Source organism: Numenius arquata, chromosome 9, assembly GCF_964106895.1.
Source record: "Numenius arquata chromosome 9, bNumArq3.hap1.1, whole genome shotgun sequence".
In the NCBI taxonomy this organism is placed as follows: domain Eukaryota; kingdom Metazoa; phylum Chordata; class Aves; order Charadriiformes; family Scolopacidae; genus Numenius; species Numenius arquata.
In genome coordinates this window covers 39,840,786-39,867,261 of record NC_133584.1, presented here as the reverse complement: position 1 = coordinate 39,867,261, position 26,476 = coordinate 39,840,786, and the positions used below count along the sequence as shown (strand labels likewise).

General features: G+C 38.8%; 1 protein-coding gene across 1 annotated transcript in view; it reads left to right on the top strand.

Annotated features, from left to right (window-relative positions):
- The window catches only part of ARHGEF10 (Rho guanine nucleotide exchange factor 10), a 102,533-nt gene extending 76,262 nt beyond the window's left edge, over positions 1-26,271 (top strand). Inside the window, exons 25-28 of the mRNA XM_074153000.1 lie at positions 6,624-6,766; positions 13,342-13,516; positions 20,239-20,361; positions 22,311-26,271. Coding sequence (XP_074009101.1) covers positions 6,624-6,766; positions 13,342-13,516; positions 20,239-20,361; positions 22,311-22,825 — 956 coding nt within the window. The 3' untranslated portion in view covers positions 22,826-26,271. The remainder of the gene's footprint in view (positions 1-6,623; positions 6,767-13,341; positions 13,517-20,238; positions 20,362-22,310) is intronic.
- The last annotated feature ends 205 nt before the right edge of the window (positions 26,272-26,476 follow it).

Sequence of the window (26,476 nt, the reverse complement as noted above, 5' to 3'; positions counted from 1 at the left end):
AGGCTCTCAGCTGAAGACATCTCTGTCTTATCAAATGATTATTTAATACATAAACTTTTGCTCTGCTGCCTCTCACCCAGTCTTTAACTCTTTTTTTCCAAGGGTGGCTAGCTTTAACAAGAAGAAGGGATGGGGAATGCCGCTGTTGCCACTCTGAATGGCCCTCACCTGGGTGGCTAAAGGGCTTTTCTGGAAGCCCAAAGATGTGAACCTTCTTTTGCCATAGAGAAAACTGAGCCCACACACCCATAAGAGGAAGCTTCTTGCATGTTTTAATGAAAGCTTTGTTTTTTAGTAGATTTTTGTAGAGCCTGTTCCTTTAGGTGTACACTGCTAGGTTCTGACCCGGAGGTTTACAAAAAGAAGGTCAGGTCAGCTTTGAGGATTGCAGTTGAATGTGAAACAAGAACAACAGCTGAGGCAATTCTGGCCCTGCACAGAACAGAAGTTTACATTCTTCACAGAGACTTCACTGGTAAAAACATAGACAGCTCTGAAGTTGGTCAAGAGTTTTGATGATTTACCTGCCCAAAGAGGCCTCATGACACTAATTAGTGATCATTTTCAGAGAATTAATCTCAAGGAAAAGGAGCAAAACTGAAAGAAAGCGTAAGAGAAAGGGGAAAGGTCAGTTCATTTGTAAGATACCTTGATCAATTTGGCAAGACAATAGTCTACTTTGACCAATGCAGGAAAGGAGGAATATGTGAGGTGTAAAGCACTGATGTCAAACTTCAGAGCCTGGGTGGCTCCACGCGCTGCTCCAGTGTGTTTGAAGAGTGTGGTTCTGGCATGTGATCACCACTTGAAGTAGACGTGGTGAGAGATATTGCTGTGAAAAGTAAGGAATGGCATTAAGCTGTTAGGGAGAGGACTAGAGCAGTGATACTGAAAAAGAAATAAGTATTGTTGTCTTGACTACGTTATCACTGTTAGCAGTATCACCTAATATTTCTTACCAAAAGTATGTTGACATTGCTATCAGTCTTATTTACGTGTCTCATGCTGGGACTTCCAGCAGCATCCCTCTCTATAATTTTAGGTAGAGCTCTGTCAGCTATTTAGCATGAAGAATTTGTTGCATATGTAGGAAAATATGACTGTACGCACAGGACATTCCTAGTTACACCTTGTTTAAAAGAGCAGACCTGAGTCTCTCAGCTTATTTCCCAGTGATAAGAAATGTGCTAAATTTTTTAGTCCTGTAGCTACCATCTTACTCCTCGACAGTGCTGGTTTATGTACCATGTGATGGAAAAAATGTTTGTGCTCCACTGCACAGATTAAGCAACAACCGCTGTTCCCAGGGCTGTGCTGGCAGCCCTGTTGAAATCATCAATAGTGCTGCTAAGCAAGAGAGGAAGCTACCAACAAAAAAGCATGTTCAGTTCAGCTCGACTGAAAGCCTAAAGGAAGGGAAAACTACTACACACTTTAAATAAAGACTTTCTGAGGAGATAAATTATATTTTATTAGGTTATCTCATATGAAGGCTTGAGAGCACCAAGAGATTACAATTATTAAAAACCCTAAATATTAATAAATTATTTATAAATTTAATAAACTTATTTTTATAAAATTTTATAAAATAATATTACTTTTCTTCATTGGGTTTTGTGGAAACAAACCACAGAAGGATAAAATAGGCAACATTCTGTCCTATAAAAAGAACATTGTTTTAAAATTTGTCCTTTCTGATTAAATTTGAGTGAATAGAAGGATAGCTGATTTTCTAAAATTCATAAAAATCACAAGACTAATAACAAAATGCACTGATGGGAATAATTTCCTTATACATTAAATTCTTATGAGCTTATTTTACGAGCATAAGGTGCCTTGCTTTGATGCAGCTAAACAGCCTGATAGAAGCATCGCAAGATACTGTTCAACGCTGGGGTATAAACTATGGCATGTAACTGTTGGAGAAATATAACTTACAGAGGGTACTAAAAATAGTGGCATAACGCAGATCTATTAGTGCATAGACACAATAGTGCTTAAAACCTGTGTTCTCATGTTTTAAATGTTCACATAATATGCAAACATCAGAAGTTAGAACACTTTATTTCTCAAAGCCCCTAGATTTGTATTTATATTTCACTCTGTTCTCAGGTTTTGTAGATGCATTTCATTCCTGCAAACAGGTGTATCTGCAATTAGTATAGATGCCTATATTCATTACAGTAATGTTACAGAGACCACCAGAGGATGTCATGTGCTGTTCACTAGGGATCTAGTCTATCTATAATAAGAGTCTGTACCTGCTTTGATGTGCTCAGTTTAAGATCTGAGCCAACTGCAACTTGCAACTACAGTAATTTTTACATGTCGTTAATACGTGCATGGACTTCTCTCACAGAGAGAAGCAGAAGGAAACTCCCTATCTCTTCTCCCACTGTTTCTTTCCTGTTTCCACATATTTCAGGCTTCAATCTTGTATTTGCTCAGGGTGCAGATAACCGATTTTTCCACATATAGACTCGCCTCTGGATATAGGATACATATACTGCATATTGCATCTTATTTGGTATCAATGTACTTACCGCATAGGTAGAAGAAGAATTTATTGTCTGTGGCTCTTCAGCATTTTAGAGACAACAATGACCATAAAATCGTCCTAAAACTAAACCAATGCTTATTTAGAGAGCAGAAACAAGGCATCGATTGAACAGAACTTTTAGACAGGCACTTCTGTGGGCGCTCCTGGAGCAGGTATTCTTCAGCCAGGTCTCCGGGAGCTGCATTATATATATCTCCATGGCTTATTTTTCTTTTGCTCAATTCCTGCTTTTCAGAAAATAGTTTGCTGGGCTCCTTGCACTGCCTTTGTCCTATTGTATGCCTTGAGATTTTGTTGGTGAAAGTTTTATCTCGGCTGCTATTTCTTGCTTCTTTTCTTTTGTCTGAGGATTATATCAATTTATTAAATCAGTAACTAACCAAGGATTTATAACATCAAATGAAGCCGTTCCATATCTTTTGCAAGTGCTGTGCCTAATTTTAAATACATGGATAATGCCAGTTGTTGGACCTGCTTACATAAGTACGTCTTGAATCTGCAGGTGTTTACACAAGTAGAACAGAGATACTACTTCTTTTCACTTAGATTTTGGAAGCAGTGAACTTTGGATCAGACAGGTAACGTGAAATAGCCAGTGTCAAACAGGAAATCTGTGCAGGCGGGTATTGAATAGGATCTGCTGAGATTGGGGGAGAGAGGCAGAGAGAGTATTCTGTTTTCTTAAAAGTGTGATTTTGATAGTCTTGAAACAACTTGTGAACTAGACGGACTTGCTAAGTAATTTTGGCGATGGGTGATAAAAGTCTTGGTCAGCAAAATGAAGCCGTGATCTTGCTTTTAGGCAGCAGCCTGTGGTTAAAGCATTCACAGAAGCATGTTGGATTACTGGGCTTTAATCCCTTGCCTTGCTTGAGAGGATTTGTACCCCTGCTTCCATCTCTCAAGAGATTTCCCTGGCTGCCACAAAATAAGAGGAGAGAGATGCATAGTGCTTAATTTCTCCTCCTGGTGCCATTCCACTTTGTAGAATTAATTAAGCATTCATTGAGGCAGGGACCAGAACACGGCTGACCTGTCGTTTAAATACTGCCCTAATTACCAGACTAGAGAGTCTCCCCCTGCCCTTTTTTTCCCCTCATGTGTCTCAGATGCTGTCTGATCGGGAAGACAGCAGTGTTTGCAGGAAGAAATAAAAGAGCACTACCGAATAGCCTTATCACATGGCTAGGGTGTCTGAGTAGAGCTTTGGATTTTTCCTGGGCCGGTATATCAAGCAGGGTTGCAGTTTCTTTGCATGAAGGACATCAGGTCTCTAGCTCACCTTTTTTATATGTCCAATCCCACTGAACTCTTAAAGCTAACTGGATTGTTAAGGGCTGTTCTAACAGCACCAACAGGAAACGGTTTTGAAATGCATATTTGTTGAATCAAATATTCATAACACTGGTAGTGTTCATAATGTGGTTAGCCATCTGAGGACCTGCAGGGAAGTTGAAGGCATAAAGATCCAGATTTTTAAAAAGAAAAACCGCCTTAGATGCTTGAAATGAAATTTAAGCAAAATTTAAATCTGAGTCCGTAGTTGAGATCCTGAAAATCCCCATTCAACTGTCACTTAAGTATCAGCTATGCTTTTGTCGTGGCTTTGACTGGGTTGACCGATCAGAACGACAGATGGCCCCTCCCTCCCCCTCTAAGGAAAAGAGAGGGGAGGAAGAGATAAAAGAGATTTATGAGTTTAGAAAAAACTAAACTACTTTAATGAAAATATTAATAAATAATAATGAGAAAAGAAAAAAAAGATACAGTATATACAAAACTGTATCAAGCTCCGGGATGATGATCAGGTCACCAGCAGGCACAGGGGAAAGTCCCAGGCTGGACTCGGTGATGGACAGGGGCTGGATTCCAGTTCTGGAGTCAGGAATGCTCAGATTGGGATCAAAGGCAGATGACCAGACAGGGTCCTCCTCTGATGTCGGAGGACCCTGTCCATCGGCCATCGCAGGAAGGGAGCTGACCCTTTGATCCCTCAGCTTTTATACTAAGCATGATGCAGATGGGATGGAATACCCTGTTGGTCAGTTTTGGGTCACCTGTCCTGTCCACTCCTCCCCATAGATGTGACCCGTCTACACTTTTCCGCTTCCGACCCTCCAATGGGGCAAATAACAAATTTACCTGACCTTGGTTGTTATAGCAATCGGTATAAGCAAGGGCCTTTCTGCTCACCATTCCTTGGTATAATCAGGTCTTATCACTGTGAGTGTGAACAGTTTCTGAACAATATGCCATTAATTTCAGAGTTTAGTTAGATAGAAGAGGCCCAGCTAAAAAGGTAAAATTACTGAACAGAAAATTAGTTCTGTTTTACCTCAAACCAGGACAGCTTTATATATAGATCAATGTATAGCTTGAATGTATTTACTAGAAGGAGCTGCTGTTGAATTCAGTGAATGGTTTTGTCTGTGCATTAATGTGTTGTTCAGTGTGAAAATATAGCTAGAGAAGAAAAGATAGCTTCTTCCTCAGCATAGCTGCTCTTTGCCTAAATTCTCAGTCTTGATCCTTCAGAAGAGACAGGAAGAATATCCTAGAATTATGCTGGTTTTATCCCTAAAAAGGAAAGAGGAGGGTTTTACGTATTGGATGCTGTTACGACTCCACAGCCAGCGTAACTTAGGCAGTGGAAGTCGGGATACGCACACGCGCAGCTCTGCTCCCTGAAGGCTTTGCACTGAAGTGCCTGCAGTGGTTAAACATTCACAGGGTACGGGCAGCCTCCACTTAGGAACTTAATTTGAGGGTAATGTGGTTGCTAGCAAATGAAAACTTTTTCCAGAAGTTTCTTTATTACTAATGGTACATATGAGTCATGAAGAACACAGAGTGACTTTGACATCGCTGGGAGAGTTTGCAGCCTAATAACTAGAAACGTTCTTCTCACTTGCAAACTAAAATAATGAAAATTGTTTTGACGGCCTGAAACTAAATGTCAGTTTTACAAAGATGCTTTCGGAAGAGAGCCGCGTCCTGAGAATGACTCAGCGAAGGTTGTATCATGCAGATGGCAGAAGCAATGAGAAGTGCTCCAGAGCTGAGGCTTCTTATTGTTGTTGTTGCTGCTGTTATTGTCAAGGAGGAAAATTCGTACCACTTTACCTAAGCAGATGATAAAAGATGCACTTGTTATTGGGGGAGAAAGAAAAAAAAGTTATACTTAAGTCCTTGCCTAAAGATATGTTTACCTTGGTCTCATCAATCAAAATGTAAGCGGTTACGGAATTGAAACCAGTGTCAGTAAAGTAGACAACTTTTCTGCAGCTTTTGCAGGCAGAATGCTTTAAAGTCAGGAAATGGGGCCTTTTGGACATATTTTATCTCAATGTAAAACCAGGTACTTTAATAGATGCTGATATTATTACTTAAGCATAATGGCTAGAAATGCGATCTTTGAGATTTTATGTTCAATGAGTGCTTAAAATGGAAATAAACTAATATAAAAGTATTAAAATTAGTATTGACATATTTAGTGTGTCAAATTGTATGTATAAAAGACACAGCTACAACTATTTCCAGAAGCCCATGTTGCTAGCTCTTAAGTTTGGAGAGAAAGAATCTGCTAATCCTTGTTTCAAAGAGATGGCAAGTGAGCATGATCAGAGCAGTAAGTGGCGGCATGCAGTTTTTATCGGGAGGTCTCTGAATAATTGATTGTGCCACGTAGACATGCATAATGTAATTTGGATCTGCTAAATGCAGTCCACAGAAAACACTATGGATTATAGTTGGGGGGGGGGGGGGGGGAAGGAAAAGTGACAATATGGCACAAAATTAATTTTTAATTTCTTTTTAAAAAATATTCTTTCCTAAATGAAGCATCACATCTAGTAACAGAAAGCCCATTCCATCGGTGTGCTCTTAGAGAGTCATCTGAGCTCATCAGAATGTACAGTAAAAATCTTGCTGACTGCTTTTCACATGAAGGATGATTCTGCAGAGATTCAAGCAGTAGGATTGAGAGACAGTGTTTTCAAAACTGTTTTAAAACAAAGATTGCCATTTTGTTGTGTATAACCTTTCTTCTTCTTTTTTATTGAAGATGGGACGTGGAACACGGAACCCCAAAAAATAGTTAAACTGGGGGTTCTGCCTGTCAGAAGTCTGCTTGTGATGGAAGACACCATTTGGGCTGCGTGTGGTGGACAAATTTTTATCATCAGCACTGTGACACATTCCATAGAGGTAAACGCTTTTAAAAGCATTGCTCACATATTGTGCTACAGGGTAGAAATGGTGAAATTTTAAACATTAAAATCTGTTTAAGGAGCTTCACAATTCAGGAAGCTTTTCATAAAATTTGGTTTCAGTTCTGTTAAATTCCACTCCCCACAGTTTGAAATTCTGCCGCGATGTTCTGTGCTGATGTCTCACCTACGTGTGCTTCGGTTTCCCCCCAGATTTCCATAAGGTGCTTGGAACTCATAGGGCAAGAGGTGTGCTTAAATATGAAATCTGAGGGAAGGCAGCAAAGAAGTGGGTGCCTATAGGAATTGCCTGTTAATCCTAGAAAAAGGTTTAATTAAGAGACTGTCCCTACATGGTTAGATGTTGGGGAGACCTTATCGCTCTCTACAGCTACCTGAAAGGAGGGTGTAGAGAGGTGGGGGTCAGTTCCTTCCCCCAAGTCACAGGCGATAGGACAAGAGGAAATGGCCTCAAGTTGCACCAGGGGAGGTTCAGATTGGATATTAGGAACAATTTTTACACTGAAAGGGTTATTAAGCATTGGAATGGGCTGCCCAGGGAAGGGGTTGAGTCACCATCCCTGGAGGTATTTAAAAGACAGGTTGACATAGAGCTTAAAGGAATGGTTTAGTGATGGTTTTTTTTTATCAGAGTTAGGTTGATGGTTGGACTAGATGATCTTAACGGTCCCTTCCAACCTGGACAATTCTATGGTTCTATGTTACTTGTACCTTGTGATGATTTCATAATGTATATCTTCAGGGTTTTGCTTCTCATTGGCCTACAAAAATTTGCTTTGCATAAGGACATTTTCCAATCAAATAGTCAGACAAAAGTGAGCTTTTCTGGAAGAAGAGAAGAGTGTTAAGGATTCCAGCTCATATTTGTGACCACATTTTCCAGAAAGCATTAAGCTCTCATTTTTGTCAAAATTGCAGCCTCCACCGAAAGAATGCCTCAGTGGTCGAAAGTTTAGAGTTGATGAAGCGTTAGTAATTAAGCGTCTCCTTCAACCTACAATACAGTTACACTGAGTTGCATGATGTTTACAGCCATGAGGTTCTTTCAAACAGGAGTTGTGATGAGCTCACAGCCTCCTTCTTTGTGTCCTTTGTTGCTGCTTTTTTGTTTCATTGATGATCGTGTTTTCTCTCAACAATCGTCTGTTTGGTACAATTGATTCTGTGAGTCATTGTCATGGGTTTGCAGGGAAATAGCTAACATCCTAATTTCCTCTGCCTTTATCTGTGCTTTCTGGGTGATTTGTTTCATCCAAGTAAATACTTGGATCGTGTATTTTCCTACTTCATTTTTCTTTCAAAAGGCTGGTTTTGTTGATAGTTTGAATGGTATGATGAGGGGAAGATTTTGGAAGAGTGCTTGATAGCGGATAGGTGCTTGAAATGGACTTTTTTTTATAGCTTCATTGTGGGGGCAGGGTAGCTTCTGGGACAGTGGTTAGTGTCCTACAGACTTTGATGATGAATCTGATTCCTGCCAAGAAATGCAGCAACGGTAAGAGATCACAGCCTGATTTTTCCTGTGTGAGGCTGGTTACATAGAGCCATATCTCTGTTAAGAAGTTTGGCAATTCTGGCCTAATTCTATCAGGTGGTACAGCTGGCGTTTGGGCTTTGCTGTGTTGTTTTGGCACAGGAGAACAAAACCAGAGTTGGACAAGCTTTGAGGATTAAAGAATGTATAAACTCTGTCAAAATACAGCATAGCATAATGGATTGAAGTATTGAAAACAGAAGTTCAGAGAAATAAAATAACAAATGTTCTATCAATATCTCTCAGACATGGTAGTTTCATTCTTCAGCTGTTACTACAAGTTTTCCTACAAAAGCATCACAAGAGGTTTCTTTTCATTTCCAGAGTACTTTGCAGGCTAACCCATCCGTTGTATTCAGAGCTCAGATTATTACAGATCCAGTGACTTTTATAGCTACAATTAAGTTACAGGCAACGAATGCTGCAGCAAACAACATATTAAGAAACGGTGCAACTGGAAATAGTGCGTATGGGTTGAATAATATTTTCTTGGCACGGGGAATTTTATTCAGGAGTATGATGATTTTTTGTATGACTGGCTGAGGGTCATCTTTTTTATTCCACATGAATATCCACACCATAGTATGTTATCTTCCTCATAGAATTATGAACAAATTATGATTTTCTTTTGCCACGTTACTGGTCCTAAGATATAAGCAAGTACTGATCTTGTTTTCATCATCTCACGAGACTAAACAGCTCACTAGTGTTTTTGCTATTGCTCAGTTACCTGACTTGGTTTGATAACTTCTTGGGTTTCTGTTTCTCAAAGTGGTCTGCTGTGATATGTATACCATGTCCATTGGCAATATTGTTTCAATATTATATTATACATAAGGCCATTTAGACTTCATCTATAGGGAATATTTCAATAATATCAGTAGCTGACTACATCTGAGCTACCTCTTACTGTGCAGAGCAGAAGCTTTGCTGTATGAAGGGAAACAGCAGCAAGAAAATGTTCGCTCTCCCTCTGTGTCCTCTCTTGTTGAAAGTTAGTAGTAATGATTTGACTCAAGATTTTTTGCATAATATTAATCTTTGCTCTAGCACCAAGAATCCAGGTGGTGCATAGGGCTCAACTCTTATTCTTTCCTCTTTGCTGAACTCCTTTATATCTCCATATACTTCAAATTACAGCTGCTTGTTTGTTCATTGCTTTCTACTATCATGGATACATATTACATGCTTTGTCATATATATTATCTGTAAAGGCACCTGACTTGTTTTTAGAGCCATATTTATGCAAGCCTGTGAGCATATTCAAGATCATTTTGTAAACTTCATCCTTGTGGGGCACTCCCTGCTTCATAGCTACCTCATATTTAACGGTCTGTGCATTTCCTAAGTGCAAAGTACATTATCTTGAAAACAATCTCATTCCATGTCTCCTTGCTTTTCTAAGATTCTTATTTAAGCTTTTCTTTTTTAATAACTATTAGTAAATGAGTAGATTTGGCATCCTATATATTGGGTTGAATGTTATTCATTTTTCTTGCTTTTTTTTCCCTTCTGATGTGGATAAGACTCTCAATTTGCTTGTTTTAATGATATGTTACTGTAATAGAATGTTTTAGGAAATATCTTTTATTGGCACAGTGCCCCAACTTGGCACAGTGCCTCGAGCTCCTTGGCAAGGGGCATGCGAGAAACGCATCGATTGCTGTTATACATTAATTACATACTCTGATACTCGTTCTGTGAAGAATAAATTTATCCTTAGTCTTGACCCTAGATGTGAGTCGCGTTGCTGTTGGGTACAGACCTCAGTCCTGTGGTGGTCTCTGTGCATGTAGGCCCTTAGGCTCTGCAAAGGCAGTCTGTGTTTGTTTAAAAACAACAAAAAATGCCAGAGTATTTAACAGAATAATGTCACCAGCTGAATGGCATTCCATCCTGGTTTGTTTTGTCTTGTTTTTAAAACTTGGCTAACTGTACAGGAGGTACTCTCATTTTAATAATTCAAGTAGAACAAGCTGAAATGTTCAGCTGAATCAAGAAAACAAATGAAAATCCCTATACACCAGTGTATGTTGCCCGAGTACTGCAACTTCTTTAAAGCAGTAGAAGTCATTTGTTTTACCTTGCGGACAATGATACCCGTCATGTATCTCTCGTGAAGCTTGAGAAATGGTGGTTCAGTTCTTGGCGCAGCCGTTCGGTGCGAGTGGGCACCCCCTCCAACGCCGGACTCCAGCTGTGCCCGGCGCTGCTGGACAATAGCGAGCGATGTCGGGCTGCGCTGCTGGGCGGGCGGCTGCGGCATCCAGAAAGTCTTCTGCAGCTCTCCCGTTGCTATAGAGGAAGAGAGCCTGAGGGGAAAAAGCCTCTTTTAATAGAAAGGAATGTAGGTATGAAAACTAAAAGAGAAAAGTAAAATGAAGTTCAATTTTATTTATTTTTAATAACGGAGGGAATAAGACATTCTTGTCCCTTTGTATTTCTTGCTATGAGAAAAAACAAATATGAAGAAAAAGGCCAGGTATTGGTTTTCAGATAGACGTGTAATTGAAATAAACGTCAAAGTTCTGTACAAAACCCATGCATTTGTAAAAGAATGCACAGGTTTTGGGTACCTTCCTACTCTGTGTTAGAAGACCCTTTGAATGAGAAGAATAGTTCTTTTCATACGCTGCTTGTGGCGTTGACAATATGACAGTTTTTCTTTTAAATGTGTCTACGTGTTTCAGTGGACAGCTGTACGAACAGCAGGGCAGACTAAGTGGGAGAGTAATGAGTTGGCTGGTAAAAAAGGAATGTGACAAAAATGCATGTGCAAGTTGTTTACAGTGGCACCAACAGAATTGCCAGCTCTGGTCAGACCATTGCAGAGAAAATTCATTTTTTTTACAATCAGCTTCATTTTTCTTCTGATTCCGAACAGTGCAAGTTGCTGGCCAGGTTCACTTCAGTGGCCTTGGATCTGTCCCTGAGAAGTTTTCAAAAGTCAGTTGCTCATCAATGTGGCAATGTATGAGTCTGTAAACAGAATTTTTTATTTTAAAATCCTTTTTGCAATGAAACATGCATGATGAGAATATCAGGAAATTTAGTCATAAGAGCTGTTTTTGGCTTAGAAAGCTGTTGTTCATGGATGAATTCTTCTGTTGAATAAACTTTATGATTTTCAAATTGTGTATATCGTTTAGTAAAGAATGGAATGGAGGTTACTTGTGGACAACAGTGAATATAAATGTGCCTGCCAGAGGTGCTTGCCTTGCATTCTGCAGTATTGTTATTCAAAGAATCAAAAAGTAAGAAGTAACACTTTAAAAAACTGAACCACTGCTAATAGCTGAAGAGAAACTTCTCTGTTTATTTACTAAAAACCGAACATTTGAACAGTAGTGTTAGCAAATGAAAAGGGGGGGAAAAATCATTCCCCTTATTTTTAAACAGCCAATTTCTCAGTGGAAAGTACTAATTCATAGAGTAATAAAGTAGGAGAAGAAAATTAAGTGCCTACTAAGTATAATATCAAAAGTTATAGTTTGTGAAGCTCAAATGTCTATTCTTTATCTCTGATCTTATGCTGTTTGTTGAATTTAGACAGAGAATTTGAATAACTATAACACTAATATATTCAAAACATACCTGTTTTAGGCTAAGAGTTTAGCCTGAGAAACACATAATTTAGATTTTGACGCAAAATCATAAAAATGTATCTCTTAATTGTAATGCATGGAAAATTTAAGTGTGCCTTTACAAGGAGGAAGAGGGTACTTTTGCGTTTTATCTGCAAATATAACTAAGTGTATACAATATGTAGCGTGAATATTAGAACAGATATTTACTTCCATATCCCTCCAGAGACAGATTTGTATCCAAGGAACAGTTCGTCATTTATTTAGCCAAGGAAGTTTTATCTTTATCAGAATAGTTCTCTGTATTTGATAATAGCTGGCACAACATGAAAAGGCTGTTTCACTTCAGAGACAGTTTACTTACAAGACAAAACTAGAAAAAAAAATATCCCTACTTCTTGTTAATGATTAAAGAACCTTACTACAGCTTTATCTTGCATGTTAACAGGGGTGTGTAGAGAGGTTTTGACCTTCCCGGAGCCATGCAGAAGTTGTAACTGAAGGCAATAGATCAAGGAATAAGTCTTGATCTAGTGACCCTGAAAGTCTTGCATTATTTACCTTCAGAAGGAGGATTTCGTCCTTTCTGATGACAAGCATCAATATTTTGAAGGACAGAAAAACAAAATGGCTAATACTTGTGAAATTCAGAGTCAAAAAGCAAGCCACAGTATTAAGGCTCACAGTGTTATGTACATACTTGAGCAAATAATGGTGAATTTATGTTCATAAACACTCTACTTTCTAAAGCTGACTTTTTCTTTGATTCTGTTATCCTTGTTCTGGAAAGACCCCCGAACAGAACAGAAGAAAAATATTTTTGTTATTGTTTAAAGAGGAGTTTTGCCGTAGATAAAGTAACATATTAGGAAAAAATCTGCCTGCTCCCAGGAACCTTATCTGTGATAGTTTTCCCAAAGGGGTATCAATAAAGAAATACAAAATTCTTTTAAATCCCAGCTTTTAAGCTCTTACCAGCCCCTACCATGCAGTATTTTTAATAAATACAACATCTAAGTTACTGTGAAGTTACTTTATCATTAGCTAGAACTTTGGTTCAAGAGCTGAGAATCCTTCCATACTAATAATGATGATGTATTTTCAAAAAAAGGTAACAGGACAATGATCAGATCGTACACAGCAGTCAGGACATAGCCTGAGCAAAGCAGAAGCAGCTAACTTTGTCCTTGACACGGAGGACAAAGATACAATACCTACACGGAAGAGCCGATAAGGAAGGTTGAATGATGTTCGTGGAATCATAAAACACCAGGTTGGAAGGGACCTCAAGGATTGTCTGGTCCAACCTTTCTTGGCAAAAGCACAGTCTAGACAAGGTGGCCCAGCACACTGCCCAGCTGAATCTTAGAAGTGTCCAGTGCTGTGAGTGCTGTTCAGTTGCATCTCCCTACGGAGTCCTTGATTTTCTTACAGAGCCATTTTGAAGCCCATCAAGAGGAAGGGATGGTTATCTCTCACATGGCTGTTGCTGGAGTGGGAATCTGGATTGCCTTCACATCTGGATCTACGCTTCGCCTGTTCCACACTGAGACACTGAAGCACCTCCAGGATATTAACGTCGCCACGCCTGTTCACAATATGTTGCCAGGTACCTGAATTGCATCGTTTGATAACATTTTTGTTTTCTCTTTATCACTGTCATTCTCCAGGGTGTTGTAGATTAGGCCAGAATCAGAAGGTCTGTCTCGGACTTTGAGCCTGATGACTGACTCACGACTGTTTGCTTTAGTAAATCACAGTCTGTCGCCTGCCCAGAAGAACAATGTGTGCAGGGAGCAGGCTGAATATCAGCTCTCCTCCTTAGAGGAGAATATAAATGTAATTGTATAGATAAGCAGGTGGATTCTTCTGTTCAGTCATTTTTTTGGTGGTTGTGGAGCAGTAGGACAGAGCAGTCTGCCATGAAAATGTGTTTGCTTTGCAGAGGTTTGCATTTGCTTCTGGAACTTAGTATCAAAGTACGATGGAGTCAATTTGCCTAGGATCCAGACCAAAAAACCACTTGCTTAATTTTAGTTACATCAGTAGTCCCAGTGAACCCAGCTGAACCACTCACACCCTCCCATTTTGGAGTGCGCTCAGTGTTTTGCTGTTTGGAACTTCAATTTGTTGAATTAAAAGGTTTGTCTTATAAGTGGAGATGGAACCTTTGGTTGTTTGGATAAAGTTTAACAGATCTTTTGAGTCTTTTGAGACAGAAGCTGTTCAGTCATCCCCAAATCATCAGTGTCACGGAGAGTTGCGCTTGGCCTGTATCCGTTTTGCCAGTGGCTAGCACTTCAGCATCAGTGACCACATCGGGTGGGAGCTGTGGCAGTGCTAGGAGAAGGGACAGACAGAAAAGTGATACTGGCCTGGCTGAGCACGAGGTGTCCATGAGGGTGCCCATGTCTTTTTGTCTCTCCCTGTTTATAGACTACAATAGACCGAGCTTCTCCAGTTTTTATAGGCAATGTGTGCGCCAGCTTTATTGCTTCGTTTCTAGCAGAAGCCAGTTCTTCCAGCACTGAGATGTATTTATAGTCTTACAAGAGTTATACCTAACTCTTGCATCAAAACTGTTTCACTTCTTCAGTCTCTGTCATCTTACCACATTTTCTTTCAGACCCCATTAGTTTTGCAATAAAACTTTATTTTAAATTGTGGCCATTTATATCTCGTTCTAGACAGGGTGGTTTTTACACGTGGTGTTTGACTCTAGCTCCAACACTGAACGGCAGCAAATCGCCTGCCTTTAAATAGGTCATTTGATTAAATTCATCACAGTTATGCAAAGAAACCATGATCAGTTGTAAAAAGAAGATTAACTTATAATATGTTCTGCTGTTTATCGGGGGGTGGAATGGAAATAGGGCCTCCCTTATAAATATTTTCTGCATATAAAAATCTTCAAAAATTTAGCTTTAGTGTTCATTGCCATGGTAATAAAACTGCTGATGTAACACATAATTTTTTTAAAAAGAGTTTTGGCTAATTATATCTCCTCAGTGTCATTCTTACCCATTTTAGTTCCCTTTTTTTTTTTTCCTGGTATCTTCACGAAAAGCACTCCAGTGAATGGAAATGGAAATTTATTTCAGGAGTAGAACATTATTACATAAAATGTTCCAAGGGAGAATCCATTCTAAAAATGAAATGAATTTCAATTATTTAGCAACAGCTCTCGGGCTTGTTTATATGATCCCAATAATGCTGCTACAGCAAAGGCTAAAAGACAGAGGAGTAGGAGGTTTACATAATAAAGCAGCAGTAAGGACCTTTTGGAACCAAGAGCAGCCAAAGAATTAATCAAACTCTGTGTAGTACATACTACACAGAGATTTTTTTATAAGGAAAAAAAAAAGTAAAACAGAAAGGGAGTGAAATGGCTGCATATTTACAAAATTTGTATTGTGCCTTTACTGAGGATTTTTAAGGACTCTGATTAATGTTTAGAAGTGCTGTATGTGCTGCAGGACATCTTTTGGTTTTAAAGGAAACATCTCTGTTCCGTTCTCTGAAATCCAACAGGAGTTCCTTAATATGCAAAAATAACAGATAAGTAAAAATTCAAATTGTATTGAAATGAGAAGGAAGAAAATGGTGAAAAAATATTGCTGAGATTCTTAAGAAGAGAGAGTAAAAAGGCAAGATCTCAATATAACTTCCAAGAATTCTGCTGGACTACCTTTGCCAAGATTTTAGTAGGAACAACAATATGTAATATTGCCCTGATAGCCTATGTGAGATGTCACCTGTGTCTTGGTTTAAAGCAATGTAAATGAGAGGAGCATCACTCCATGAAGCTAAAAAAATTATTTTGTCATTATATAGTAAAAGTAAAGAAAATAATTACTGTCACTGTCAGGAATGGTCACCAAGAGTTACAGTGCTATATTTAAAGGACAGCTGTAGTAGCTAATTAAGATAGAGGAGTAGGAGGTTCTCAGAACCTTAGTAACTAGGCCTCATAGCATTAGATTTTCCCAGTTTTGTTCCTAGTCGAAGATGGCTTTAAATATCACTGCCTGCTCTCCTTGTTGTAAAGGATGTGCCTCCTTTGCAGACAACCCTGCAGCACAGCGGGCAGGGCAGAGTCACAGAGTGTAAGGGAAATGGCACAGGAGGTGATTGTCCTTATGCTTCGACAAATTTTAGTAACGTGAAAAAGCAGACTATGTCTGGCAGAAGCTTTTTTTCTGCTGGATGTAACTTTTTTAATCTGTGGCAGTCTGCTTATGAAAAATGGAGCTGGGGGGGGCTCTTGCTTTCTGGAGTTATGGGAAGTTTGTGTGTAGGAATGCAGGGCTGGAAATTAAACCAGGGTCACAGAGTGGTCCGCAGTACCCTTGCTTCATATATCATCCAAAATACTTCCTAATAATGTATAACAAGCCTGTGTTCCACAACAGAACACCAAAAAAGCACAAATGCCATATGAGAAAGGAAAATAATGGTTGAGAGGAAGAGCATCATCGTAGTTACAGGTTGAGGTAACTATTTATTTCACTATTTACTAAACCACAGTACGGCTGGATCGCTTTTCAGCGGCCCAAGCACAGCTCTGTTAGCTAAACAGAGGGCGTACTGAGCAGCAGGGGAAAAAAAAAATCTATTAACATTTGAAGACAAATATACACACTTCAGTAGTGCAGTGTACTTCATTTGTAGAGCAAGTTTGTGCTTTGCGTTTGTGATCTGCAGTTGAAACTCAACAAAGGCAGCTTTTCACCAGCCTTTATCATGGCTCGCGCCAAAAAAAAAATCATACTGTACATAAGCAGACAGCTCCCTTGTTTTTTTCATAGTCACATTCAATATTTCGTTATTCAAGAACATCCTTAAACATGTTTTTCCTCTCAGCTCTAAAAGAGTTTGTCCTTTTAAAGAGATTACTGTGACCTTGATACATATAATTTCGTTGCTTATATGGATGATGACAGGTTATCTGTTTAACAAAGATGTGATTTCTGCTTAAGTTGCTGGGTTCTGTTTATATCCATATATCCTCTAATGACATGTGTGTTTCCTGGAAACAGATGAGAAAAGCAAAGGAAAAAAAAAAGTATCATTTCCTCTCTGCGGAAAACAAACTATACTTTGAGGCTTCCAACTTTCTTTTGTGCCCACCCCACCAGGTGCCAGATCATAAAATGCAGTTGTTTTATGGCTTCACTGCTGGGAAATGATAAAAGGATTGGGGAAAATTTTAGGTCAGCCCAATAGATCTGTACAGTGGGGTTTTTTTATATGTAGTAAGAACAGCATGGTCGTATAAGAGGATATGCATCAGTGTGCCATTGCACCTACCTAGGGTTGACTTCAGAAGATCTATGTGGGAACACATGAGGATTTACCTGGGTCTGATGGTGGTTGTAGCTGAGACCTGAGAATGGTGAACATAGAGCAGAACATAGCCATAACCATTTATTCATGTATAAGCTTAATTGTCGGCTTCAGTTCTTCGTAAAGTCAAGATATTTGTCAGATTATCTTACAGGTTTTAAAAGTCCTTCGTTGCATTGTGACAGTGTGATCTAAAAGTCGTCATTTAATGATAAAAGTATTTGATTGATTTTGGCATTTACGTTTATCATTTTCCCTGCATGTTAATTTCTGTGATTACTGCATAACTCATTCTGGAGAATTGGGTTTACATTTTTTTTCTCTGAATTGAAGTATATCAAAATAAAAAAATCAAAAAATAGCAAAGAAAAGTATGATATCAAACCTTGGCTAGCAGATGACAAATAAGTATTTGAAGTGAATATTTTAATAGGGTTTTTTTAATTTAGATGTCTTTTTGTTTTTCAGTTGTTATATGCTATTTCAAAGTATATTTTCAGATGCAGATGTTTCCTGCTTTTCTAAGACTTCTAAGCAAGTGTTTTTCCTTTTGACCTCACGATAGATGACTCATGCTTAAGGTTGTGCTCAGTGTTTAAGATTCTAAGTTGCTGGCTGATAATTTGCTGGTTTCACCTATGGAAGCAGTAATGCATATTACCAGACTTCCCTGGTAGAAATTACTGGTTAGAAGTTGCTTCAGGGTTGGAGTACGAAATCATGCATATTATTTTATACTTTAAATGCTTTAAAAAAAACATTAAAGACCTTTTGTTTAAAAATGTGAGCATCTTGCTTCTGCAAGAGGTTTGAGAGGCAAACATACAAATGGAGGTTTTGATAATTTTAAAAGTTTTTTAAATTGTACTGAAGTATTTCTGTCTGTACTTTGTAAAACAAGCTTTAAGTGCAATGGAGTGAGGTTAAGCTAACCTGCAGTTACCTTGCGCTTGCTGTGGCACCGGTTGTGGGAGAGGGCTCACATGTCATACGTAATTTGAACAAACCTGAGCTCTAAATCACGGAATTCAAATACTGATTTTTGAAAACTGCAATACACAGAGGTGTTTGGGCATCACTGTTTGAACTTTTGTGCTGAAGGAGCGCCTTTGTGTGCTTTGTTTTGGAAACTAAATTAATCCCATTAATATCTCAAAAAAACAAACCAAAATAATAAAAAAAAACTAAACCACTAAAAAACCCCACCAGAACCAAATCACCCAAACAAACCCCATCCAAAAAAAAAAGCAAATTCAGATCTTCAAAAGGCTTGCAATTTAGCTTTAGGCATAGACCATCCATGTTTATCTAGCCAAAGAGAGATGAAGCCATCCTACCCGCACAAACAGCTACGGTTTATGGAAAACAACATAGGTGTCTCTGAAGGTCTGCATGAGTAGATGGAGCTGCTTCATCTTACTCGTGCTTGTTACACCTGCCGAGGATGACCTAATCGTCATGCCTGAAGGGTATTTTAGAATGTGGTTCTGGGTAGACAGAGCTGGGATTCTGGATCTGGCCCTGCAGCATACGTGTGTGCCTTTTACAACTCACCGTTGCTGGACTAATACTTTGTTTTTGTAAAGTTCTGGGAGGGAAGACTTGAACTGTGGTGTCTGCCTCCTGCTTTCCAGTTGAGCGCTTTGGGCTGCAGTCAAGCTGCTCCTTCCCTGCTTTCCCCATGGGTCTGTGGTTCATGTATTCTTGGATGTAGTTTGGCTTCAAGGGACAAGATGAAAAATGCATTCATTTGTGATACACCATAATTAAGGTTCTTTTCCAAAGTGTGGAACATGTGGGTTCATCCAAGTTATATCAGACATGGAATCCAGATTCTCTTACTCACTTACTGATAAGTGAGTGACAACTTGAGAGCTATGATAAAGAAGGGAATGACTGCTCTGGTAAAGTAAATAATAAATCCCAGAACATGTAGGCTTTGAACCTGGAGGGTTCCAGCAGAGCTTAAGTGCTCCTCCACATGAATTTCGGCCATGGCAGAAGTTTGGGCAAGTAGTAAATTCCATTTCTGAAACTTGGAAAGGCCCTTTTGAAAATCCATCTAAACTGAATCAAAGATATTTAGTGAGCATTGCAAGCAAAAATTACTTTGTTTTCATTAGAAAAATAGCAATCCCATAAATAATGAGTTGTAGAAAATCGCAGAACAATTTTGATTGGAAATTACTCTGGAAGTCATCTTGTCCACCCTTCTTGAAGCATGCCTGATTAGACCTTGTTGTTCAAGGACTTGTCCAGCCAAATTTTTAATATCTTTGGATAGGATGGAGATTCCACAACCTGTTTGAGCAGCTCATTGCAGTGTTTGACCACCCTTAAGATGAAGAAGCGTTTCCCTACTTATAATCCAAATTTCCCACGTTCCAAATTCGAGCTGTTGTGTCTTACCCTATCACTGGGCACGTCAGAATAGAGTCTGACTGTCTTCTCTGCGCCTTCCCATCAGATAGGTGCAGGCAGCACTTCTTTTAACCTCTCTTTGTACACTGTGCATTCCTGTCTCCTGATCATCTTGGTTGCCTTCCGTTGGACTTGTTCCAGTATGCCAATGCCATTCTTGTGCGGGGGAGCCAGTCTCCAACAGGGGGACACCGCTTCTGGTACAGTTTCACAGAATAAAAGCTAGGAGAAAAAAGTAATCGTGAACAAGTGTGTTATGGCAATATATTATTGAGTATTGTGAAATGAAATGCCTTTCAGTTTTATTATGGAGAATATATAAACATAGTCTATTTGTATAAAAGGTAATATATGTCTGCTTTTAGATACTGTGGGCTAGAGATTTAATAGTATTTAAATTGTCATGCATGTAGAGTTTAATACCACAATCCAGCAAAATACTTGCCTTGGCGGTGAGTGCTTTGCTGAATGAGACGGAACAGCTGATTGTATTTGCCTGAAACTCCTTTGATCTAGGCAGAGACCATCACTCTTAAGTAACGCAGCGCTTTCTAAACTTCGCAGGGCAGCAGCGTGTTTCTGTGACCAGCCTCCTGGTGTGCCATGGGTTATTGCTGGTTGGAACAAACCTGGGTATAATAGTAGCATTGCCAGTGCCGCGCTTGCAGGGGATTCCCAAAGTAACTGGTGAGTGAAATTTCTCAAACAGATCGTTTCTCTTCTGTCAGTAGTTTAAGTGAACCTGCCAAATGATACGTATTGTTTAAATATATGTCAGAGCTTTGTGATGAAATTTCATGTGTTCTTCTTCCTGAGCTTTAGAGTATATCCAGATACTTGTCTAGTTTGGTCTCAGTTGTTTGAGCCGGGGCAACTGTTTTTCTTTAGGGCATAAGACTAGGATAGGCATTAAGCCTGTCAGGATACAGGCAAATATATGGGGATGCGAAGAGAAAGCAAACAATCTTTCATCCAGATTTGGGGAAAATAGACGCATTAAGTTTAGAGACATAGGTCCTGGAAATTTAGTATGTTGTCTAACTGGTTATTCAGTCAATCGGTTTTGTGCCGAAAAATTTTCTCCCCAAAATGGGATACCAGGAATATATGAGAGCATATATTTAATTTTTTTGACAATTATCGAGATTTTTGCATTTTGGAGAGATGCATTTATTGAGTTACTTCCACATCGCCCCATGTGAAATACGGACGCATGAATGCTGCTGTATCACTTTGCAAATGTTTAAGCTACTAGCAGAAGCAAGATTGTAAAAGTGTGTTTAATAGAGACTTTGCCATGCTATGTTTTGGGTTCAGGATTCTGCTCGAGCTTCTGCGCTGTGTTAGGGAAGCTGGCAGATTTTCTGAGGCAAGCTGTTTGCAACTCCCTTCGGGGGAGGGGGGGGAGCTTATGTAACTTTGCAAAACGAAAACTAAATCCTCTGTGTTCAGCAAGATACGCAGCAATAATCTAGTATGACACAGGATAAAAGCTTCTTAAAAAATAGGGAACTTATGCTAGGTGAAAATAAACGCAATACAAGAAAATGCGTAGTTGCAGAATCAAAAAATCTCTCATTTTGTTCTTCTGGTTTCTGTTTTGATTATTGTGGTTTATGTCATCTGTATATTCTTGCCTATATTTTGGGTCAAGATTTGTCAGATTTCACAGATCCATTTAGAGATCTATTTTTATAGTCTTTGATACCATATTTGGAATTTGAACTGAAAAATTGTGACTCTTCCCAGTTGTGCTTCCAATAGTGATAATTCATCTTTATATCATTGCGCTTTCTGTAAAAGCAGGATATCTTTTATCGTTACCTGGAATGCATTAAGGAGTTGGGGATGGACAGAGTTGATTTGTAGGGTTGTGGCTTTTTCCCTTGATAGCCTAGCTTTTTTCCATGTTGTAGAAGGCTACTTTTTTCTTCTTTTTTGCTGTGAAAGACACATTTATTGATACTGTTACAGCTTCTGAATTTGGTCATGTACAATTTGTTTTTCATACATTCTAAAGACTTGCACTATGTAAATCTTTGTACTACCAAAATCCCACTGTTTTTAGCAGTATTTATACTTTTAAAAAAAGAAAAAAAATAATAATTGTTTGGTCATTTCCTTATGAATCTGCCATGGTAACTAGGCAGCCATTAAGAAGGATGGGGTTTAGTTCCTGCTGTACAGTGTGGAGGGGTCTGTCACAATGAAACCGATGTTCTTACGCTGTTCTGGAGAGGTACAGGGGTACAATGGGATTAATTGAAAACCACATATTTTGTTTGTGGATTACTGGAGAAAACTCACAGTGTTACATTTGTGTCGATGCCAACAAAAAAGTTAGCAGCATTTCTGTACTCATGCTGTTGTGAGAACAGAGCACAAAACTAAAATCCATAATGCCACGTTTCAGCTGATTTATTACTACAGTCCTAAAATGCCTGTGGTACAATAGATTATTTTTTGGTACATTTTTTTCTATAAATTGTGTGCACACAATGCAAAAGACAGGCTGGATGCATATAATAGGGTTTTAAGAGTTACGCTTTTCTGAGCAAATTTCAAGAACTAATTATGGTGGAACACTGTGGTAAAATAAATAATGTTCTCTAATTGTGTTTTTCTTCTGGCTCCAGGAAGAGGAATGGTGTCGTATCATGCACACAACGGCCCAGTCAAGTTTCTTGTAATGGCTACGTCTCTAAACAAGAAAAACAGAAACAAACTGAGGAACAGCCTGCCTTCTGGCTCAGAACCTAAAGATGATGACCAAAAGAACATTCTGCACAGTGACAGACCAGGCTCTTCCCTTAGTAACACCCCTGACACTGCAGTTTGGCTGGGGGGTTCAGCAGGATCCATTGCACAAAAGAGTGACTTGTCATCGTCTTCTGGATCCCTTACGTTGTCTCATGGATCAAGTTCCCTAGAACATAGGCCAGAAGACAGTAACATTTATGAGCTTTTGAAGGATCAAAGTATCTCATTTAAAAGTAAAAGACAGAGATCCAAGAAAATGAAGGCGAGTTCAGTGTTAGTCATTTCTGGTGGCCAAGGACACAGAAGAGTGAACAAGAAGACCAAGCAGCAGCGACAAGATGAACTAGTCTCTTCAGTGATGGTCTGGCAAATCCCACTATTAAATATCTAAGCAAACTAAATGCAAGACACTTTCTGCTATTAAGGAAAACCCTGATACCCTTTTACAGCAAATGCCAGCTTAGGACCCAAATGGATAGACTTAATACACCTGGGAACAATTTCATGAGGCTTTGATCACAGGATTAAGGGTTGCAAGACAGAGCCTTCACATACTTAGAAGATTCTGCAGTGTTAGGGTATTAGAGAACATTTAGCCGTTGATGCTGTCCTTGATACTTAGAGCAAAAAGGATCTGTTAGACACTTTTGAATGGTTTTAGAATCTCTACTTTATTTATATTCACATTTATAAATATCATAATTATGTTCTATAGCACTTAGGGAATCAAGGAACACATGCCATGTCTCATGCTGGTTTTTGCTTATATAAATCAGCTGTTGTTTCTTTTTCCAAAGAGACTATTGCATGGACTGTAGATCTTAACAAATTAGCAAATATTTTTAAGCAATAAATAGCCTAATGCAAGCTAGTATTAATTTGGTAATTACTATAATAGTGTTTAACATCATTCCACAAGCCAGAGTTTCGTCTGGACAAAAGCAGTTACATTAATTGACTGGTATTTGTTTATTTCAACATAGAAAATAGATTTTATTATTATTATTATTTCTAATGCTCAGTATTATTAAAAATGTTGCAGTACAAAAAGCGCACTAATTTTCTTGGTAGGTGCAATGTCTGTGACTCAGTTTTGTTATACAGGGAAAATTCTAAGGATGCCATGGCATAGGGCAAATAGAAAATACAGATACAGGACAGCTGTGCATTGCAGTGCTGCCAATGCATTCTTCCCCGGCAACTTGGTATCAAAGCTAGACATGGGCTATGCTGTTTGTAAGGAGGCATGCACATCCAGTAAATTAATAATGAGATTATTAATTAAATCATTAATGGGGGAGAAATACATTAATATTGGAATACCTATAGGAAGTGCAGGTAATCACTGTGGGTATAGGTCCTACATCAATTGATTTGTGCTATGTCCTCTGGCAAACACCTGTCAAATAATGACACAGAGCAACAGCAGAGATACGGTCACATCTGGGTGGCGGTCATCTCTTTTCACCCAGAGTTTCATCAAAGCAGTGTCTTGTAAATGGATATTGTGAAAATAGCGTGCACAGCTCGGTTCACTCAGTCGGGCAAGCGGTTGCTTTGGTCATGTTAGAGGGCCGAATTCTACAGAGACCTCATCGTTGTTTCTTAATGAATCAATGTATTTCCAAAGGAAACTTTGAATTTGGGATTCCTACTGAAATTGCTTTCTGTGCTAGTCTCTGCACATGTGGAATATAAGACAAAGCCTTCAGCTCACAAAGACGTTGCCAAAAATGGTGATGAGACAACATCCTTCAGTCAAAATATGTTTAATACAGATAAGATGTTGAATTGAGTCACTGGGAACATCCTTTTCCCTTGTCAATAGACTGAAAGATCCAGAGAAATTGGGAGGATTAAGTTTTGTTTGAATACATTAGGAACTCTAATACTGTCCATCAGTTCAGTAAAATGTAAATTAAATATATCTGAAGCAGAACGTGTGCCAGATGTATGCAGCGACTAGAATCAAGTAAAACTTCTGGCTACTTCGGTACCATTATTATTCCAGTAAGGGGATGGTTTGCCTTGAAATTATTTGTGCTACTTCTAATACAAACTCTTTGATTCCACCATGTTTTGTTTCAATCTGCCTAGTTTAAATCAACATCAACCATACATTTGCCCACGACATTTCAAGGTAAACAGTACTAGAGATGGAATTATTTTGTTCTATATAAGATAAAATTTTTTTTTTTTCAAAATAGCAGTAGTTTTTTGTTTATAAAATGTTGATGAAATTTATTTTCTTTTTTTTGCAGCAGATCTGTGCATCTCTCAGATTTTCAGTCTGTCTGCTCTAAAAAGCAAATCTCTATCAAGGTGACCCCAAAATCAGTGAGTGGCCTGACTTACAGGTTTGACAGAGCACTGGAGTAACGTCAGGTCTTCCCTGACACCAAGTACGTGGGACAGAGGGAATGCCAGTGCAGTCAGTCTTTGCCTGCTAGGTGGCACCAAAATAGGCATTTCAAAAATCAGATACACACCCCGATTTCTTTTCGGAGGTTTTGCCCACACCATACATCCTGATCAGAGCAGGATTCTTGAGCCATAATAGCATGGACTTCAATGAGTCACAAAGGACACCTGGTACAGATGGGATTGTAGGTTTATGATCTTCATTACTGTTTTGTGCTTTTATTCTGTGTCTTTCTCTGTGAATCTTACAACTTTATCTGGGTGTTGGCAGCATTGGTATGGGCTTAGTGTTGGCATGAGTCCTGGTGCAAAAAAAAAACCCCAAGAAAGCAGAGTGCCTCTAAGCCAGGCAGCTGGCAACATTTTCCCAAACTTTTCCTCTTCTCCCTGGCCTACTGCCTGGGCTTGCCCAGCTTGAGGGATCAAGGTCAGTTGAATTTTGTACACTCTTCCATAGCTATGGCCCTGGGAGCTGCTCTTTGCCCACTGTGTGGAAGTACTACATTGTACAGTTTAATGTATGTATATTGATAAACAAGTTAAAAGATTCTTCTGTGTATAAAGCATATATAATCTAGTATCCCTTTGCTGCACTGCAGTAAAAGGACCACAGGTCTTATTCTGCGTGCTCTTTGGGTGTGGGATTCCACGTCTGTGCCTTCAGGACAGAAGGATCATGTCCACTCTCTCGTGGATCTTCATCGCTAGGAGCAGTAAGCAGAGTTCACTACACATTCAACCGGAAATCCATGCATGGCGTTATTACAGGATCTGCTAGGAGTAATGCATGAGAGTTCTAAAGTGAAATTCATCCTATCTTCCAGCTGAAATATAATTTTCTTCAGTTTTATCGGTAAGACAGTAGAAACAAAGTACAAATCTGCTCTTCTGAAAGTACACTGGAGTTTTGCCAGTGACTTCAGTAAGAACGGAACCAGGTCCCTCATTTATATAATACTATTTTGAAAATACCTATCTATTTATCTTCCTAAGCTATAAAGCAAAAAAGAAGCTGTATGTCTGTCTGTAAAAATACACATCGTCATGAATCAGATTTTTAGTGACTAACCGAGCACAAGGTGCAACGTTTGTTTTCCGGTATGCAGCTAACTGGTATTACCTTACTGTGGAAACAGGCAGGAACCAAAGCTTCTCTTACAGCTGGCAAATAGTCTCTGTAGCTGTTGTAGACTGTGCTGCTAGGTAGGCTGGATTTTGCTTTCTGATACTGCTTTTCTAGATTAATAGAAGTTATGGAAAATATTAGGAAAAGAGGGGAGCAAGTGTAACCACTACAATATATTCTATATATGTTTTCTAACACATAGTAGTGTCTTTTATAACGTATGAGCCATAAAACTTGTGTATTTATGTTCAAAGTATAAACTGAGAAAAATGTTTAATAAAAAATGTGATAAAAATTAACTTCAGAAGTACATTTTGTCGTCATTTTAACTAGAAGGCTAGAATTTTTGGCATGCATTAATGAATAATATATATACTAATGGACTCATGAAAGGAAAAATAAGATATGTGACTAGAACAACAAAGATGTATATTTTTGAGTTTTATAGTTTCTGTAATTTAAACACCAGCAAATGCAATCTCTGAAAATGCTGTG